Source organism: Eleutherodactylus coqui, chromosome 13 (assembly GCF_035609145.1).
Source record: "Eleutherodactylus coqui strain aEleCoq1 chromosome 13, aEleCoq1.hap1, whole genome shotgun sequence".
NCBI lineage: Eukaryota > Metazoa > Chordata > Amphibia > Anura > Eleutherodactylidae > Eleutherodactylus > Eleutherodactylus coqui.
In genome coordinates this window covers 122,696,989-122,716,288 of record NC_089849.1, presented here as the reverse complement: position 1 = coordinate 122,716,288, position 19,300 = coordinate 122,696,989, and the positions used below count along the sequence as shown (strand labels likewise).

At 42.7% G+C, this 19,300-nt stretch overlaps 1 protein-coding gene and 1 long non-coding RNA gene across 4 annotated transcripts in view; one reads left to right on the top strand and one right to left on the bottom strand.

Annotated features, from left to right (window-relative positions):
* LOC136588076 (zinc finger protein 84-like) overlaps positions 1–19,300 on the bottom strand; it is a 130,682-nt gene that overhangs the window by 84,405 nt on the left and 26,977 nt on the right. The window contains exon 5 of one of the 3 annotated variants that reach the window (XM_066587004.1): positions 111–7,182. The exons of the other annotated variants lie outside the window; for them this stretch is intronic. Within the exon in view, the coding sequence (XP_066443101.1) occupies positions 5,462–7,182 (1,721 nt within the window). The 3' untranslated portion in view covers positions 111–5,461. Of the gene's footprint in view, positions 1–110; positions 7,183–19,300 lie in introns of those variants that run through there. 3 annotated transcript variants of the gene reach the window in all.
* Positions 2,339–15,476, top strand: LOC136588139 (uncharacterized). The gene is made up of 2 exons (XR_010787544.1): positions 2,339–2,389; positions 15,137–15,476. It is a non-coding gene; the product is annotated as an uncharacterized lncRNA (long non-coding RNA).

The following is a 19,300-nucleotide window of genomic DNA, read 5'->3' as shown; positions in this document are numbered from 1 at the left end:
GAGATTCCCTATAAAGCACGCTCTGCTACCATTAAGATTCCATAGTTGATTCTACGACAGCAAGCTATTGGAGTTCCAGTACAGAAAGATGAAAAGGCGGCACTACTTGGTATTCAGAATTAAAAGCACTTTATTTCATATAAAAAAAATGGCAGGTGCAGACTACAGACTACTAAAATGGCAGACTACAGCTGTTGTGCGTCACATGGCGCTTTATCAAGTCTTCACCAGAAGGTGGGGGCTTGATAAAGCATCATTAGTGACACCATTGGTGAGTGCAGTTTGTCTCTTTTCAAAGTTGAGTTCCTAAAGCAGCAAGGCATCCCCAACTTTAACATTTCCACCATCATGCTTTACAACTGGGAATTACTTCTTTTAATGAAACGATCTTTGGTTTTCACCATTTTCTGGTGTAGCCACATAATGATCTTTGCCTTTTCTGTCCAGAGAATGTTGTTTATAAGGCCTCATGTAATTGGGCAACATTGAAATCGCACCATGATGCTCTTTCTGGATGAAAATTAAACACGTTTCCTCCTGGGACACATGGCATACATCCCACTTGTACAGCCTCTTTCTTATGGTACACGCAGATACTCTGGTGTCAATAGTGGCAAGAAATATCTGAAGGTCCCCTGATGAAATACTGTGGCTCCTAGAAACCTATTACAGCCTCTTGTGTGCTGCTCTTGGATTGGTCTTGCTGGGATAACCTAGGCCAACACAGCAGTTACTCAAAACCTTCTCAGTTTGTAGATGATTTTCTAGACAAAGCTCATGGTGGATGCCCAATTGTTTGAGGTTTAACTCATAAGTATGTAAAACAATCTTTGTGAGCTCTTCAGACCTAAACATACCAACAGCAAAGAGCAAGCCAGGTTCCTTCAAGATCCTCTCCTGCAATGCCCTAATCATTTGCACCTTATTCTGGGACAGAATATTCCACAACGGCATTGTGCAATATGACATCCCTGAATTCAGCACCTAAATCCATACAACCAACGAGCAGATTTTGATGTGGGATTGAAAATAGCAGAATCCTGCTGGCGATTCAACATCAGAATCTGCAATCAGGCATAGAGTTTTCGGTGCTACATTCAGGGATGACATATTCCATAATGCCGTTGCGGAATATTCCATCCTGTGTGAAAGGTCCATTAAGGTAGTGTCCTCACATTGCAGCCACGGTGCGATTTTTAGCACTATTTTCCACAATTAAGTAAAACTGTGAGGTTTTACTAACATTTCGAAAAATGCAGCAAACCGACAATGTGAGAACTCGGCTTTAGTCTGACGACACAGCAGCATATCCCGGCTACATTTATGCAACCATAATACGTGCGTCCTGGCCAGACCGCGGGTCAGCTGACCCGAGCTTCAAGTATCACAGGAATGTAGGTCATGATAAACGCCACACAAAGTTATGGCGTATCTGTGATTTCTGTAGTTCATTATTGTAGGGAAAATTTGCTATTGTTTTAATTTCAAACTTTTCTGAACCAATAAAAATGTATTGACATAAAGTTTCCATGGAGCGTCCGCCTCATGGCTGTATGCAACATGGGCACAGAGGCCCTTCAACGGCCCCAACTGCGAAGGTTCTTTTCACATACCACCTTTTACTATTCAGCGCTGCTTCTGTCCTAGTTTCCATCTTTCACGCAGAAAATTGCATGGGAAGCAAACTGAGATGAAACCAGGATGGAGCCGAAGGCTTCAACAGGTGAGACAAGGCCTCTTTTGGCTCTTTTTCATTTCTGTTCGAAGTGAAATGGAAGCCATAGAAGTCTAAGGTCCCATCCTGCTTTCTATCCCTATGCAATATTCTGCTTAACAAATGGAAACCAGGGTGGCGTGAAAAGAATCTTATATTGTATAGCTCCGCCTCGTGCTGTCAGCTGTGGCCCATCAAGGCAAGGACTCCACAAAACCTCTCAAATTGTCCTATGGACCATAAGAGCAGATTGTTGGATGTATGAGCTAAGATGGGATCTCACTGGATCCGACTTTTTTTAGCACATCCCAAAGATGCTTGGATGGACAGATCTAGAGGTATTTGGAGGCCATGTTTACACTTTGTTCTCTTAGTCATGTTCCTTAAACCATTGCTAAACAATTTTTCTCAGCAAGTCAGGGCACATTATGCGACTGAAAGAGGAGAATAGCTGCTCTGCAATAATGTGTTCTGCTGCTAGTATCAAAGTCCCATAACCATGAATGCAGTACTTCAGGTTCTCCAGCATACCGCACAGAGCACCACACTGCCCCCAGAGGCTTGCTTTCTTCCCACACTGCATCCCGGTGCCACTTTACCTAAATGAGCAATGCACAAGCACCAGCACGTCTACAGGATGTAGAAGAATGTGAATCATCAGACCAGACCTCCATGGTACAGTTCTTAGACTCAAATACTTAGTGTGGGCAGTTTTAAGGGTGGGCAGGGGTCAGAATGGGCCCTCTGATTAGTCTACAGGTATGCAGCAAGCTGGGATGTAATGTGTTTTGATACATTATGATCCTAGCCAACAATTACTTTTTCAGGAACTTGTACTACAGTAGCTACCTATGTGCATCAATGAGAATTGGACTCCCATGAACCAGTCGCAGTTCACCAGTTGTCCTTTCTTGGACGGTGCTAACCGTACATACTACCGTAGGTACACTCCACAAGAGCTGCCATTTTGGAGGTGCTCTGACTTGGACACCTAGCCATTAGAATACGGCCCTTGTCAGTGACTTAGGTCCTTACACCTACCAATTTTTCCTTCTTCCAAAACATCAACTTCAAGAACAATCTGTTCACTCAGCTAATATATTCCACCTCTTAACAAGGTGTCATTGTAATGAGATTTCAGCTGTCCGTAGTTTTAATGATCTGGCTGATCAATGTCTGTCTCAGGGACTAAAGTATTTGGAAACTGAGCAGCCGTAGAAATAATTTTTGGAGCAGAGATACAGTCAATATCATTAGAGCAGCAGAGTGCATATGTTTTTATAGAACAAGGCACATAAAGACCATAATGTAACCATAGCTGCTCCGTGATAGCAATCTTCTGTAGCCACATGAAATAACACTAAGTTTTGAAACAGTTTGCACAAGTACTACCACTTTTTAAATGGATACTGTTGGCCAAGAGACAGGTTCCCTTTTGTTGACTAGAAACTACGCAAGGTGTCTGTTAGTAAAGGAGCTGCTTGAGTGAGATGGTCAATAATGCCATAGCATGGCCTACAGAACATGACCCTCTAATTAGCACCTTCTGGTCACTGACCACCTTGGCTTTTAACAAACCAATTGTCCACCTCAGGTCATTGTACTTTGTCATAAATCACTTTCTGACCTTCTGAAATTTTGGGAAGATCTGGCATTTTGTTCCACATCACCCTACCTGGACTCTGCCCATGAATCACGCTGTGTGTGCCATATACCAAACACTTTTGTAGATCAGGAACATTATGTCGCACATGGTAATACTTTAATCTAAACACATTTGCTTTGGAGGTCCAACCAGCCCCATTGACTGTGAGACACAGACCATGCATGGCCGACTTGAAGTAGAATCGTGATGTTTCCAGGTGTGGTGAACATAAAACAAAATGGACTTTTAGCTGTATTTTGCATTGTGTAAGTGACTAATAATTGAGCTGCATTAAATATCGGTTACACTTACTCTGTTAATTGTATCAATAAAGGGACAGAGAGCGTAAAGTAATTCAGCAATAAACAAAAATGTAATAAAAAGCTTCTTGGAAGCTACATAACACAAACATATACTACATAATGCTATTGCTATTTTTTGGAGGAGTCCCATGTTATACTATTAACTGCTCAATAGGAATTATCCTAAATTTAAATGTGACATGGTCACAAAGGTGTATAATGCTTACTGCCAGATTAGAATTGGTCTCAAAAAGGTTAGACCATCATAAAACAGCAAAAGGTATCCTGGGTAGAAAAATACAAAGCTACCATGATCCTAAAATACTGAGAAGTTTGCAAGCCATAAACGTCTGAAACACCCCAAATCATCAGTAGGGGGTACGGATTTCTACAGCTGTCTGTACACGAGTATCAATTCCTTATCAAGAAGTTCAGAGAAGAGTTACCAAGATGGTGAGCGGTCTGCAAATCATGTCCTATGAGGAACGGTTAAAGGATCTGGGAATGTTTAGCAGAAGAGAAGGCTGAGAGGAGACTTAATAGCGGTCTACAAATATCTGAAGGGCTGTCACGGTGCAGAGGGATCAGCCCTATTCTCATCTGCACAAGGAAAGACTAGAAGCAATGGGATGAAACTTAAAGGGAGGAGACACAAATTACATATTAGACAGTGAGGGTGATCAATGAGTGGAACAGGTTACCACAGGAGGTGGGGAGTTCTCCTTCAATGGAAGTCTTCAAACAAAGGCTAGACAGACATCTGTCTGGGATGACTGAGCAGGGGGTTGGACCAGATGACCCTGGAGGTCCCTTCTAACTCTACCATTCTATGATTCTATGAAGATTCTGGTTTAGCTAATATTCTTAGTCATGTTGTAAGGCCTGTTAAAAGGTCAGACACTGACTTATAGGGAAGCGATCTTCCAATACGTGGTGCTGGAGAGGCATTATTCCATTTCATAGCCTACATCATAAAATACTGAAAAATAAACTTTAAAACCACAGAGATCCTAAAACGACTGTTGGCTCTACTTGGTCATGATATCAATTGACCTATTCAAATCATGAGAGTAGACAAAATATGAAATAAAACTGTATACCAGCAACTAGGAGTGTGAAAGACCCTATTTAGTCATCAAGGTTTGCATGAAGTTCTCCATTATCAACAGGTTATAGCTAGGAGCCTGAATGCAGGACTGCAATTTGTAGATACATGATGAAGGATTCAGGGTTGATGAAAAAAAACAAACTTTCAAATCCCAATTACTGCATTCAAAGCAAAACACAGAGCGGGCCTAAATAACTTAGTACCTACGGATGAGGTGAAAATGCATCATAATCTCACGTTGTGTGGAAAACAAGATACATTGATGCAGATACCTGGTTTCTTGATGTTGGAGTTGGTCCATTCACTATTTAAATAAGCCAAACATAAGCCGACTGCTAGCAGCACACTAGAGCGTATCTAGAGACTACCTCGCCCCAGCTTCATCAACAAATAGGTGAACCAACAATATCTAGCAATTTGACTGAGGGCAACTGGCAGTGGTTCTCTTCTATCAACCTAAACACATGGCTGACTTCAGACTTCCTGGAGATTGAACAGATTTGATAGCAAGGAATGAAGGTTTAAGCAGCTATAGCTCAAGCACTTGGCTGACTTGAATCGATGCCCAACAGTCCAACTCCTGAAAGGCCTAAAGTTAACAAAAGTATGTGGACTTTGGCTATCTTTAGCCAAGATAAGATCATTTGTCTCAGAATTTACCATCCTTTCAGAAGATGTTCCCATTAGTAATGTCACTTGTCGTGAATTTTCATGTGTCTTACTAAGTTGGACTTTTTATTAAAAGTCTTTTTGCAATTGGCGCATTCATACAATTTCAGTTGCTTGTGTAGTTCAGTATAAATCCTCTCTTCTTTGTGAGTCTGCCGATGCCGACGCCAGCTCATCCGGTCACTGAACTTTTCTTCACATTTGGAACATGAAAAATACTTTACCCCTGTATGAATTTTTCGATGGAAGTCAAAACACGATTTCGATTTAAAGCTTTCTCTACAGTCGGCACAAGTGAAAGGCTCCTCTCCTGCCTGAGTTTTCTGATGTCGGATCATATTTGACTTAACGGAAAACACTTTACCACAGTCTGCACAGGCAAATGGTTTTTCCCCCGTGTGAACTCTCCGATGTGCAACCAAACTTGACTTGTCATTAAAGGCTTTACCACATTCTAAGCAAGAAAATGGCTTTTCTCCAATGTGACGCTTTTGATGGGCTACTAAACTCACTTTACTAGCAAACACTTTATGACACTCTGGGCAAGATATTGGGTTGTCACCTTCATGGATCTTCTGGTGGATCGTTAGATCAAACTCACTGGAAAAATATTTTCGGCATCTAGAGCAAGAAAACACTTTATTGCCCTTATGTAATTGTTGATGTAGAAAGAGACTCACTTTCTGCTTAAAACCCTTGTGACATTCATTGCATTTAAAGGGCGTTTCTCCCCTGTGAGATGCCAGATGCTTGTTTAGACCAGATTTATCACTGAAATGCTTCTCGCATTCAGAACAGGCAAAAGGTTTCTCCCCGGTGTGGGTTCGCTTGTGTGTTTCTAGATGGGATTTATTTATAAACTGCTTTTTGCAGTCAGGGCAGGTATACAGCTTCTCACCAGTATGAAGTCTCTGATGTCTAATGCAGCTAACAGCATTCAAAAAACACTTTCTGCATTCGGGACAAGAATACAGTTTATGGTTGCGGACTTTTTGATGGGTCAGGAAGGTTTCTTCTGAAGGAAAAAATTCTTTACATTTCGGGCATGAAAACTGATTTTCAACTTCATGTTTTTTTTGGTGCACCAAGAGGTGAATCAGTTGCACAAAGCTTTGACCGCAGATAGAACATGAAAATGGCTTTTCCCCTGAATGGATCTTCAGATGACGGGTGTAGTTGGAGCGCTCTGTAAAAGATCTACCGCAGTCTGAACATACAAATGGCTTCTCACCTTTGTGGATTCTCTGGTGGATTTGCAGATGGGAATTATTGAAAAAACTTTTTCCACATTCTGAACAAAAGTATCGTTTCTCTCCCGTGTGAATTTTCCAATGTCGGTCAAGACGCGATTTACTGATAAAGCATTTTTCACAAGATGAACAAGAGAAAGGCTTCTCACCTGAGTGTGTTCTCTGGTGTACAACCAGGTGTGCTATGCGCAAAAAAGCTTTACCGCATTCTGAACAAATGTGCTTTCTTCTTTTTTTAAAATTCAATTTATCAGTTTCAGAATTTGAGATATTACTAGTATTTCCACAGTTTTTCGAAGTACCAGTAGATACTCTTCTTCTTTTAGAATTCAATCCATCCGTTTCAGAATCTGAGATATTGCTAGCAGTTACTCCATCATTGTCATTTTCACCCGGTTCTTCTGAAACTATGCCGTCGTTGGATTGACAAGGTGTGATGTTTTGGTCAGCTTCATTTTTCTCAAAGCGGTTATTATCCTCTTCCAAATACGGATCTGTAAAATTGAAGGACTACATGAAAATAATGCAAATATGGAGATAAAATAATGCTTGAATTTATGAATACAATTGATAAAAAGCTTTTCTTTACATAAAATTGTTAACAACGGAAAACTAATGGACTGCATAGTACATGGTTCAAGTCCTTCCCATGATGAACACCAAAAGTGCCCCACCTTAATATGGATGTTTCTTTCAGCACGGGTCACAGTGAAACTGTTCTTATTTATGCAATATGTAAATGGCTTTTCCTTTAACCCTTTCCAATCCACTGTCTGACGTCTGAAGACATTCTGATTGAAGGCTGTACAGCTCTGATGTCGGAAGACATCCGGCAGGGTATTCCTACTGTATATTACTGGCTGCTCTGTTGTAGGGGGGCCTCTCCAGCATGTTCCATACCCCAGTACTGGCTCTAGCCAGCAGATGGCGCCATCGTATAATGGCAGAAAGAGAAAGCCCCCTAGGAAACCCTGAATTTAAAATTGGATTGCAAAGGGTTAACCTAAACTGTTCTAGCTTGTGACCACTTTTAGATATGAAAAGGTGTTGAGCAATCTGCGATATTAAACATCTAAGAGTTTTGTCAGAACAGTGCACAGGTCAGGGGAAAAAGACCTTACAGTTTAGCTTGAGCACGAGTCGAGCAGATGGCGTTATTCTAACATCTCCATTTCTGTCTAAAACAGGACCAGGGCCACAGCTTGGCTTTCAAACAAGAACAAAAGCACAGTGGTTGGCCCTTTCTAGGCGGGGATAGAGCAGGTTAAAATGGGAGGTGCATGTACTACATTTGCAGCGTACAGAGCAGAAGTGGAGGAATAGTAGCTGTCATTCTCCTATCCCCTTTGTAAGGCTGTAGATCACCCAAGGAAAGAGGGTAATATGGACTTTTGACCATGTTATTACCCCGCTCCCCATTAGTAATCAGAGTCTGTCACACTTGCAGGTCTCTTTTTTTCCCGAAAAGAAGTGATTAGATGAGCAACTGCTCGTCAATCTTCTGTGCCTATTTAGTCTTTTTATTCTTTGTGAACCCCAGTTCAACCCTTTGAATGTTATGGTCACATTGACCATGTCACCAAAATGGCTTTATGAAAAAAAAAAATATATATATATATACACATACACACATACAGTTTTTTCTGTTATACAAAGTTTGATTGAAAAAATAAAATGACTCCACATAAATGTTACTTTTACAGCCATATAACCTGTACTATAAATTAATAAATACTAAGTTTTAAAAAAAATCCCCAAAATAGCCATTTTCTATTAATCTCGCTTCCCAAAAACAAGAAGAAAAGTAATCAAAGAATCATATGTATCCCAAAATGGTACAAATAAAAACTAGAACTTGTACTCCAAAAAACAAACCCTCATACGGCCACGCAAGGAAACGTAAAAATGCTGTAGGTTTTGCAAGGCAGCAATATAGTAAGAAGTCCTATGGTAAAAAGTGTTTTTATTGTGCAAAAGACATAACAAAAATACAAATATTTGGTATCGTCGTAGTTTAAACCTCACAGTTCCTCAACTCCAAGTCTACTTCTTTGGGGGGTTTGCACCTAAGTCTTAAGCTTTGCTGCATCTCCACTCCATGTACCCAACACCGTTATTGCCTCTGGCTTATAGAGTTATTAGGATAGCAGCAACCCCTTGCTCCATTTCACATCCACATCTTTCTTGTACCCACCGAAGTTCTGCCTACCCTTTTGTTTTTTGTCTTCATGTACTAAAGAAATATGGTACCAGAACCAAGCTTATGTTATCCGCATGCCGGGAGACAAGCAGCGCAGAGCAGACCCATTGGCTATGATGGTATCTGTCCAGCTTCTAGCATGTCACCTGGCATTTTCCCCAGACGAAATAGTGGAGCATGCTGATTTAAGTTGGGGTTTCAGTCACAGATGTGAACAAAGCCTAAACCCACTGAATAGGATGGAAATCTTGTGAAATAGATGCCAAGGAGGTCTCCGTCTTACACATTAAATACTATGGCTCCGTCCAGGTTTCCATGCTGTTCTTGGCACAAAAGATGGAAACTCAAGACAAAACTAATTTAACAAAATTTATAATCCGGCACTGGATTAAAAGACATTTTGTGAAAGTAGATAAGGAACAATCCCCACCCCCACCCCTTATCAATAAATAAGGAATATATACAAAAAAAAGGAAATGGGATAATTCACATGTATGTCGGAGGTTCAGTTCAGAGCCTTCGTTGGAGTTGGGCAGCATGCTGTGCTGGTGGGTAATGAGATCTCCAAGACCTCAAGGATTGCTTCCAAGAGAACAACATCGTGATCAGAGGAATACAAGAAGCAGTTATTGTGCTTGTTGCATTTAGATACCGTGTTTCCCCGAAAGTAAGACAGTGTCCTACTTTCTTTTTATCCCCAAAAGCCCCACTATGTCTTACTTTCGGGGTATGTCTTATAAAAAAAAAATCATTACTCACCTCCCCCGGCGTTCTGTCGCGCTCCGGCAGGATGTCGCTCGCTCCTCGTCCCCGGCGCAGCATTGCTTTCTGAATGCGGGGCTTGAAATCCCCGCCTCCAGAAAGCTAATACACACGCCGTCAGCCAGTTACAGCCATTCAATGACATCATTGAATGGCTGTGATTGGCTGAAGGCGCACGTGGCTTCAGCCAATCACACCCATTCAATGATGTCATTGAATAGTGTGATTGGCTGAAGCCACGTGCGCCTTCAGCCAATCACAGCCATTCAATGCTGTCATTGAATGGCTGAATGGCTGTAACTGGCTGACGGCGTGTGTATTAGCTTTCTGGAGGCGGGGATTTCAAGCCCCGCATTCAGAAAGCAATGCTGCGCCGGGGACGAGGAGCGAGCGACATCCTGCCGGAGCGCGACAGAACGCCGGGGGAGGTGAGTAATGTTTTTTTTTTTCTCCACTGTATATACGGTATGTCTTACTTTCGGGGTACGGCTTACATTGGCCGACCCCCCTGAAACCCCCGATACGTCTTACAATCGGGGGTGTCTTACTATCGGGGAAACACGGTAGAAGCAGAGCTGGACACCAGATCTTCAGAAGCTACCGACTAACTACACCATGGACTCCTCCACATGCCAGTGCAAGGCTGAGCATGTGACCCCCTCCAAACATTTACCGAGGTGGACACAATAGAAACAGCTGGTGGCGCTGTTCTAACATTAGTCCTGGAGTATCTGGGGCTAAAACAATACAAAAAAGGTCTCTAATTGTGGGCTGCACTTGGCTATAAACAATATTCTTTGTGGACCAACACCTAAGCAGGATCAGCTGGTGAGGTATACTGGAGATAGAGATCTCTGTTTGGAAACGCTACGGATCCACTGAAGGAAGTTAGAGCATATCTCAGTTTATTTCTAAGTAACAGATGCCTTTTCACAGTTGGTAAGTGGTGGAATGGCATCGCCAGAGAAGTTTAAGAATATTCAAGTTTTCCTGAACCTTTTGGCAGCGACGATACGTTTAAGGAGAATTTTTAAGCGAATAACTAGTGTTTTAAAAGCGAAATGTCACAAAACAGATGGGGAATAAGCCAAGCTCGGACACTAGATGGCGCTCCCCATGCTTTTCAAACAGCTGAAAACGGATTAAAATTTTTAAAATATGGAAAGTGGAGGTGACATGAATATTAGACATCCCATGAAGACCTGCTGCTCTCCCACCCAAACGTCATTACAGTGGCTTACTTTTTTAAAGGTGTCTGTGCTGTATGTGAGGCTCCACAGGCCGGACTGGCAAGGTTTCTGTTCCCATATTATTTTATTTCCTACCTCTACAATGGATTTTACTTTGTAAGTGCCGTTAGTTGGAGAAGATTCTAGAGGCACTCTGTGAGGTCTATGTGGCTGGACAGGGTTTTGTCTCTCGGTGTGTACTCCACAAGTATACCAGTACTAACTGCTAGTTTTTTTCTTTTCTCATACTGTATTTCTTGGGAATAGCTCGCTCTATTCTTAAAATGATAGGAGGAGTTCACACATTGTTGGTTTGGATTTTCTTACAGATTTTGGTTCCAATCTGCAGCAGATTTCACCTTTTCCCTTGAATTCAAATTAAAGGGATGAAATCTGCTCCAGATCTGCACCAAAATGTGAGACAGAATCCACAGCAAATGCACCCTAAAGAAGGAAATCATGTGGAACGACCTGCTGACAGCTACTGTAAGTGTAACATAGCTTTCATTTAGGCCACGGTCACACAGGGCGGATTCCCGACGGAAATGTCGCGGTTTGGCCGCAGCAAACACAGCGACATCTCCGCGGCGGCTTTGAAGCAACCCGGCCGCTCGCTCCCATAGTGGAGAGCGCGGACGCAGTGAAAAAAAAAAAAAAGAATAGACATGTTGCGTTCGGCAAATCCGCGCCACAGCAGCGGCTTTTGCCAGCTTAGCCGCAGCGGATTTGCCGTCCGGTGTGGACGAGATTTCTCAGAAATCTCGTCCACATGGCTGGCTTATCCCAGGATTAGCGGCCGTATACGGATTTACCGCGGCGAAGTTCCACGCGGAATTTTCGCAGCAAATCCGCCCCGTGTGAACCCAGCCTTAGGAATCTCATTTGCTGTTCAGGAGATATTTCTTGTTGTGCACACAAGTTATTGCCGCACATTTTTCTCAAATGACACATAAAAGTTGTGTGTAATGGTTCCAATTAGACAAAGGGTCCGACTGCAGGAGTATGAACAAGAGAAAAGTGGTGGCTAGATTACCTTCTAATGCAAGCTAAATATGATGCTTTCTACACTCGCTGCCCTCCATGCACCCGATCAGCAGCCTAAAGCGTAGAGACGAAGATTCTTCAAAAATAAGCACTTTTAAGGGAAATGTACTTTTAATATCCTGATAGACGAAACCTTGGATTGCAAAGGTAATGTAAGTGGTTACAGACAGAGCCTAAAGACTTTGATTTGCGGAGTGGAGGAAGATAGAAGCCTGAAGACACAAGTCTTATTTCAAGTCCGAATTATTTTTTCCAATTCCAAGATTTTTATGGAAATTTCTCGAATGAACGGAAATGTATTTTTAACCCTTTCCAATCCCCTGTCTGACGTCTAAAGACATTCTGATTGAAGGCTGTACAGCTCCGATGTCGGAAGACATGCAGCAGAGTATTCTTACTGTAGATTACTGGCCGCTCTGTTGTTGGGGGCCTCTCCAGCATGTCACATACCGCAGTACTGGCTTTAGCCAGCAGATGGTGCCATTGTATAATGGCAGAAAGAGAAAGCCCCCTAGGAAACCCTGAATCCAAAATTGGATTGCAATGGGTTAACTAGTGATTAAACCTCACCGTATGGGATTTGGATTCAAGAATGATTTTCTTTAGAAATACTTTGGGGACGCCGGGCACACTCCTGACGTCGTACAGGCGTCTCTCACGGTCATGTGACCTAGATAGACGTCCTCTCAGATAGATGGGATGCTGTATGCATTCCATTCTAGCTAAAAGCCCAGGGGAATCCTGTGCTGCCGGCCATGGGCAACGTGATGAGGTCACATGATTAAATCAATAAACTTTATGAACAACAACAATCAGTGATGCATTGTTCTAGTCTTACCAAGAGCAGCTAAATGAACTTCAATAGAACTTTGGGATTTCATTGCACAGAAACTATTACATTTTATATGGAATAGCAAGATGTATAAAAATATGCTTATATAAGTGAAAAATGAAACAAATATTCTTACATATGTACTACAGTTTATATATCGATACTAACAATTACATAATGGAGTACCTAGAAGACTAGGTTTACACCGTACATTCAAGAATGTATGCGAGTGCCTAACGAGCAGCTCTGTCATAAGGCTATTTTTTGGAGTACTGGTGACAAGATGATGGGGATTTATGTTGGGTTTCCATTGAACAGGCAAAAATTTCAGCATCATTTTTAAAGGGGTGTGCCAATCTTGGCCAAAATGGGGACTCCACTTACACTGTGTTAGAGGGGTATATTTTTTGTGAAAAAAAATGAGTGTCCTTACCTATATTCAGGGTGCTGAATCCAAATATCTCAATCAAAATAGTCTGTCAGGCAAGATAATGAAGTTCTAAACATCCTAAGAAATGTCACAGTGAGGGTTCTGCTGTAATCTCTAAAACATAACTTTTATTCATCAAAATAAAAAATAAAAAGGATTCTGGATCTCAAAATCCTAAATTCTAGACACATATATATAACCTGACCCCTATCTAAAAGAGGGGAAAGCCAAGTATGAACTGCCTGGACAAAAGGTATTTTGTATCGAACATACCGGTTTTCTATCCCTGTGTTCAGCCGTATATAACTTATGGATAGAGAGAGAGTATAGGTCAGTTCACTAAGATTGATGTTCCCAGCTTAGTTGTAGTGCTGCGGCTATTCAATAGGTAGGAAACATATAAAGCCTCCGTCTTTATAGTGGATGTATTGTTCCTCCTACTGATATATGCTGCCTGCTGTCTCGGAGAGCCGTGGGTATGAAAGCAGACGCGCTTCCTACGGCTGATCCGGGATTTGAAAAAAACAATGATTAGCTGACCTCTAAGTATAGCTAAAGCTCCACACAACGAGAGCCAAAGTGCAGTACACCAAACTGCCAAAATAAATTCTTTCATGGGTTCAACGCGTTTCCGCTACAATGGCGTAGCCTCATCAGGAACCACCCAAATTGTCAACAAATAAGTCAGCTTGTTGCTGGGGCTGGTGGTGCTACTTTATTATTTTTGTTCCTGCAATTTAAGTCTGGGGGAAACTGGGTTTATTTGGTTGCTTTGCCTAGTGATAGGATCGTCTATCTCCCTCAATTTTTTGAGGTCATTCTCCCTATTTTGAGATTGACCTACCGTATATACCGGCGTATAAGACGACTTTTGAACCCCGAAAAATCTGCTCTGCAGTCGGGGGTCGTCTTATGCGCCGGTAATACAAAAAAAAAAAAAAGTGTAAAAAAAAAAAATTTCATTACTCACCTCCCCCGGTGTGAGTCATGGCTGCCGGCGTGTGTATTAGCTTCCTGGAAGCGGGGATTTCAAGCCCCGCATTCAGAAAGCAATGCTGCGCCGGGGACGAGGAGCGAGCGACAGCCTGCCGGAGCGCGACAGAACACCGGGGGAGGTGAGTAATGAATTATTTTTTTTTCTCCACTGTATACCGGCGTATAAGGTGAAAGTTGGGGGGTCGCCTTATACGCCGGTATATACGGTACTAGCAACAAGCTGACTTATTTGTTGACAATTTGGGTGGTTCCTGATGAGGCTACGCCATTGTAGCGGAAACGCGTTGAACCCATGAAAGAATTTATTTTGGCAGTTTGGTGTACTGCACTTTGGCTCTCGTTGTGTGGAGCTTTAGCTATACTTCGAGGTCAGCTAATCATTGTTTTTTTCAAATCCCGGATCAGCAGTAGGAAGCGCGTCTGCTTTCATACCCACGGCTCTCCGAGACAGCAGGCAGCATGTATCAGTAGGAGGAACAATACATCCACTATAAAGACGGAGGCTTTATATGTTTCCTACCTATTGAATAGCCGCAGCAATACAACTAAGCTGGGAACATCAATCTTAGTGAACTGACCTATACTCTTTCTATCCATAAGTTATAGACGGCTGAACACAGGGATAGAAAACCGGTATGTTCGATACAAAATACCTTTTGTCCAGGCAGTTCATACTTGGCTTTCCCCTCTTTTAGATAGGGGTCAGGTTTTATATATATTTTGTTCGTGTGTCTAGAATTTAGGATTTTGAGATCCAGAATCCTTTTTATTTTGATGAATAAAAGTTATGTTTTAGAGATTACAGCAGAACCCTCACTGTGACATACTAATCTACATCTAGGTGTTCTTCCTGCAACTGTGAAACCCCTAAACATCCTAAGAAAGCAGGACATTTAATATTGTAGGATTTTGTTACAGTATATTGACCATTAACATTATGTGCTTCATTTATCAGAACAGTCTACCGGGACTTCCCAGAGAGATGCAGGGACTTATCAGATGAGCATGATGAAAGATTTCACCGAACACACGTGCAATTGAAAAGCAGTATAAAGGAAAGTGGATGCCTGCAATGCCGGCTGATTACTGCGGAAACACTCCAAGGGAGAACACTGGCAGGCAGAAGTGCCGTCTGCAAATATTGCACCTAACTTCCCGTATCTTCATCCACCTCTGGAAGCACTTTGTTATTACACATCTGCCACCTGGTGATCTTATGTCCTGCTTATAATTGTATGTTACCTGGTTCAGGATTTACAATTTATAAGGTCATTTATAAAACAGACTAGCTGATATACCCAGCCTCGCCCGAGTTAATTTGATACAGGTGTTTACGTGTTGTTTGCACGGAAAAGTTTATGAAGTCAATGTTACTTTAGAGGAACCGAGGAGTAAAATATGTATACACATAGAGGAGTGTTAGATTCTCCTCAGGCTGCATGTACCAATGTCCATCTGTAAAATGTGCCAACCCTCTCACACTCCTCATTTAGGACCTAAAGAATGTTCATGCAAAATTTTACGCTTGTACGACACCAGGAAGTTACATTACATAGGGGTGCACTTACTTTTGCAATTAGCATTGAATTATCGAGTTGTGACCCCTTTACTTTTCCTATTTAGGACCTAAAGAATGGTCCTGCCAAATTTCATGTTTGTATGACCCCAGGAAGTTAGAGAATTAGATTAGGTACATTACATAGGGGTGCCAATACTTTTACACTTAGCATTGAATAATCGAGTTGTGGCCCCTTTACTTTTCCTATTTAATACCTACAGAATGGTCGTGCGCATGCGCCGGCTCAGAGGATTGCGGCCATTCCGATGCTGAAGTATAAAGTCCGGCAGCGCTACATAGAGCGCATGCGCCGCTTCGGATGACTGTGGCCATTGAAAGAAGGCTAGCTGGAGCTTAAAGTCCGGCACCGCTACATAGAGCGCATGCGCGGGCTCAGAAGACTGCGGTTACTGTAGTAACGGAGAAACAGACAACGCGATGACAGGACAATATCACGTGACCTCTGTAGTGTCATGTGATAGCGCCGCGAGGTGGCGTCGTGACGTCATGACGCATTGATGTCTCAATATCGCGAGATCGTGCCCGGGGGTGTGTGAAGCAAGACGGTGTTCTGATTGGAGCAGTGGGGACAATCCCCTGTAAGTGAATGGGAGGAGTTATATGTATATAAGAACGGGCTGCATACCCACTTACCAGCTCTGTCTCTAACGTTGCGGCCAGGCAGCCTGCTGATTTATCATAGTGGCCTCCACAAAGCTGCTGTCTAAACCCCACAATAGGGGAATTTTAGCATTGACTCTCTAGCCTTCATACCCCGTTTGGGTGGTCTGAAGGGTATCTAGTGCCTCAGCAACTATTATGCTCTTTTCAGTAAGAGCTTAAGTGCTGTCATCTTAGCACTCAGTGCTGTCAAACTACTTGATATGCCACAGTAATGTGAGCTGAAGCACTTGTCTGTCTGCATCAGTACAGGCATACGGTCACTACCGTGAACGTGTTAGTGCCCATTCACAACAAAAGGGCTTCTAACACGGTGGAGCACAACATACCATCAGTTATCTGGGTGGCAGTTGTAGCCAGGCCAGTTTAATTATAAATGTCCATCCTGATGAAGTGACACACTTGATATGTGCCATAGAAACGCGTTGATGTGACAAAGGGAATAAGCGATCAAGCTCCACACTAAAAATAATAATCGACACTAGGATCTTGTTTATAGATCAGATATGATCAATAATTAATAGGTAGTTGATTAAACCTGAACATCTAAGGCCTCATGTCCACGGGGAAAATCAGGCCCGCTCCGGATTCTCCATGGAGAATCTGCAGCGGGTCCCTCCTGCCCCGCGGACATGAGCCCTGAAAAGAAGAATAAATAAGAATAAACTTACCTCCCACCCGCTCTGTTTCTTCTCTTCGCCGCGGCGTCATCTTCTCTGCGTCGCGGCCAGATCTTCTTTCTTCGGCTCGGCGGATGCGCAAGATGACGTCGGTGACGTGCCCCGCGCATGCACCGGCCCGAAGAAAAAAGATCCGGCCGCGACGCAGAGAAGATGACGCCGCGGTGAAGAGAAGAAGCTGAGTGGGTGAGTAAAATCTGATTTTTGTCTCCCGCGGATCCGGACGGCTTCCATAGGCTTCAATAGAAGCCCGCGGGAGACCCGCACGAAAATGGAGCATGGTCCAGATTTTTCCATGCTCCATTTTAAAAAAAATCCCTTTTATTGACCATCCGCGGGTATTTATCTACCCCGCCGGTGGTCAATGCATCCCTATGGGGTGCGGATCCGCGGGCAGGAGAAGAGTTAAAATCTGCTGCGGATTTTAATTCTTATTTTGCCCGTGGACATGAGCCCTAAGTGTGATACAAGAAGAGGGCTGTGAGACAGCTGGGTCATCATTTACATAATAGGGGGCGTGTTTGTATATATGAACACTCCCTGCTATGCGGGTATGCTAATCGAGCGGCCTCTTTTGTCCTGATAAATAACATGAAGAGAGACATCTGAGTGAGCGGCTATACCTACACAAGAACAAAGCCGTTGTTTTGCCTTGATAAAATACCATCTACAGGGCATTTCTCTTGACCGCATGCAAACGGGTCTATCTTACCTCCTTTGAATTAAATGAGGCGCTGAATTTTATATGAATTTTCCGTTTCATGTATGTACACATGTGTTCTTTTAGAGACATATAAAAATAAAAGTTACATTTTAAGTATCAATAAGGTTCTTTTCGGTGAATGAATCATTAATAGTTCAAAGAACTTAAGTGCCCCTGTGACTTCTCCTCTGGGTAATTTATGCAAATAAGATGGAAAAATACCTCTGCAGCGCCACCTATTGGATGGTAGCTTTCCTTCAAATCAAAGTGACTTTACAAGTCTTAACAATGATTAGGGGCTCTCCTTGGGGAGCGACTATACCATCCCCCGACCCACTCACCCCCTAGGTGTCTCCCCACACTTTTTGGGTGCTCTCCTTAAGACGACACGACACCCCTCCTGATCCACATCATTGGCCTCTCACAAACTAAGCCAGAATCCTGCTACACACTGATGCGAGGTAGTCACCCCGGAACAGCTGTCTGTGCATGGTTTTCTGGATTGTTTTCCTATTCCCAATCATTGTTAAGACTTATTGTAAAGTCACTTTGATTTGAAGGAATGTCGCCATCCAATAGGTGGCGCTGCAGAGGTATTTTCTTATGTTCTTATTTGCATAATAGGTGGTTGGCATGATGGAAACAGCTAAGCCCAGCTGAGATACGATTTTTCATAACTCTCTGTAACTTCTATGGGAGTTATGCAAACCGCATAATGCAGAGAGCTTGGCTGTTTCTGTCCTCTCACCCACCACATTCAGTAAACGTAAATAATTGAATCAGAAGCGGCGCTCCAATGGTGTGCAAGAAAATTGAAAACAGAATAAATAAGGAAGGAAACTCACCGCAACTGAGCCGGTCCTATGGAATAGAGACCGGTCAGTTCGTGGGTCCACTGGAGCTTTTCAAACCAATTTATGGCAAAATACGTTGGTGGTCCTAAGACATCCCCTGAGGGAGAGCAGCAGCGAGCAACTCCGAAACCATTGTGTCAAGGAGGAAAGAAATGTATATTCAAAATAAGCAAAAGGACTCACTTAATGCGCTCCGTCCAACCGTATCAAAGTATAGAAATCTTACTTGAAGCGGGGTGCCTGGACTCCTGGCACCCCGATATCCAAAGGAAACAGGGAAATTCCAACGAGGCAGGGGTATTCTTCATAAAACAATTTATTGCATACAGAAACAGGTGGATATCGCAACGCGTTTCGGCTTTTGACAAGCCTTTTTCAAGCAATGTTTTATGAAGAATACCCCTGCCTCGTTGGAATTTCCCTGTTTCCTTTGGATATTGGAGTGCCAGGAGTCCAGGCACCCCGCTTCAAGTAAGATTTCTATACTTTGATACGGTTGGACGGAGCGCATTAAGTGAGTCCTTTTGCTTATTTTGAATATCCACCACATTCAGTGTGAACCCTAAATCAAGATTAGGTGCAGGTCCTAGAGATGGTATAAGACTTGTAGGACATCCTGTGGATATGTCCTAAAAGTCTGAGA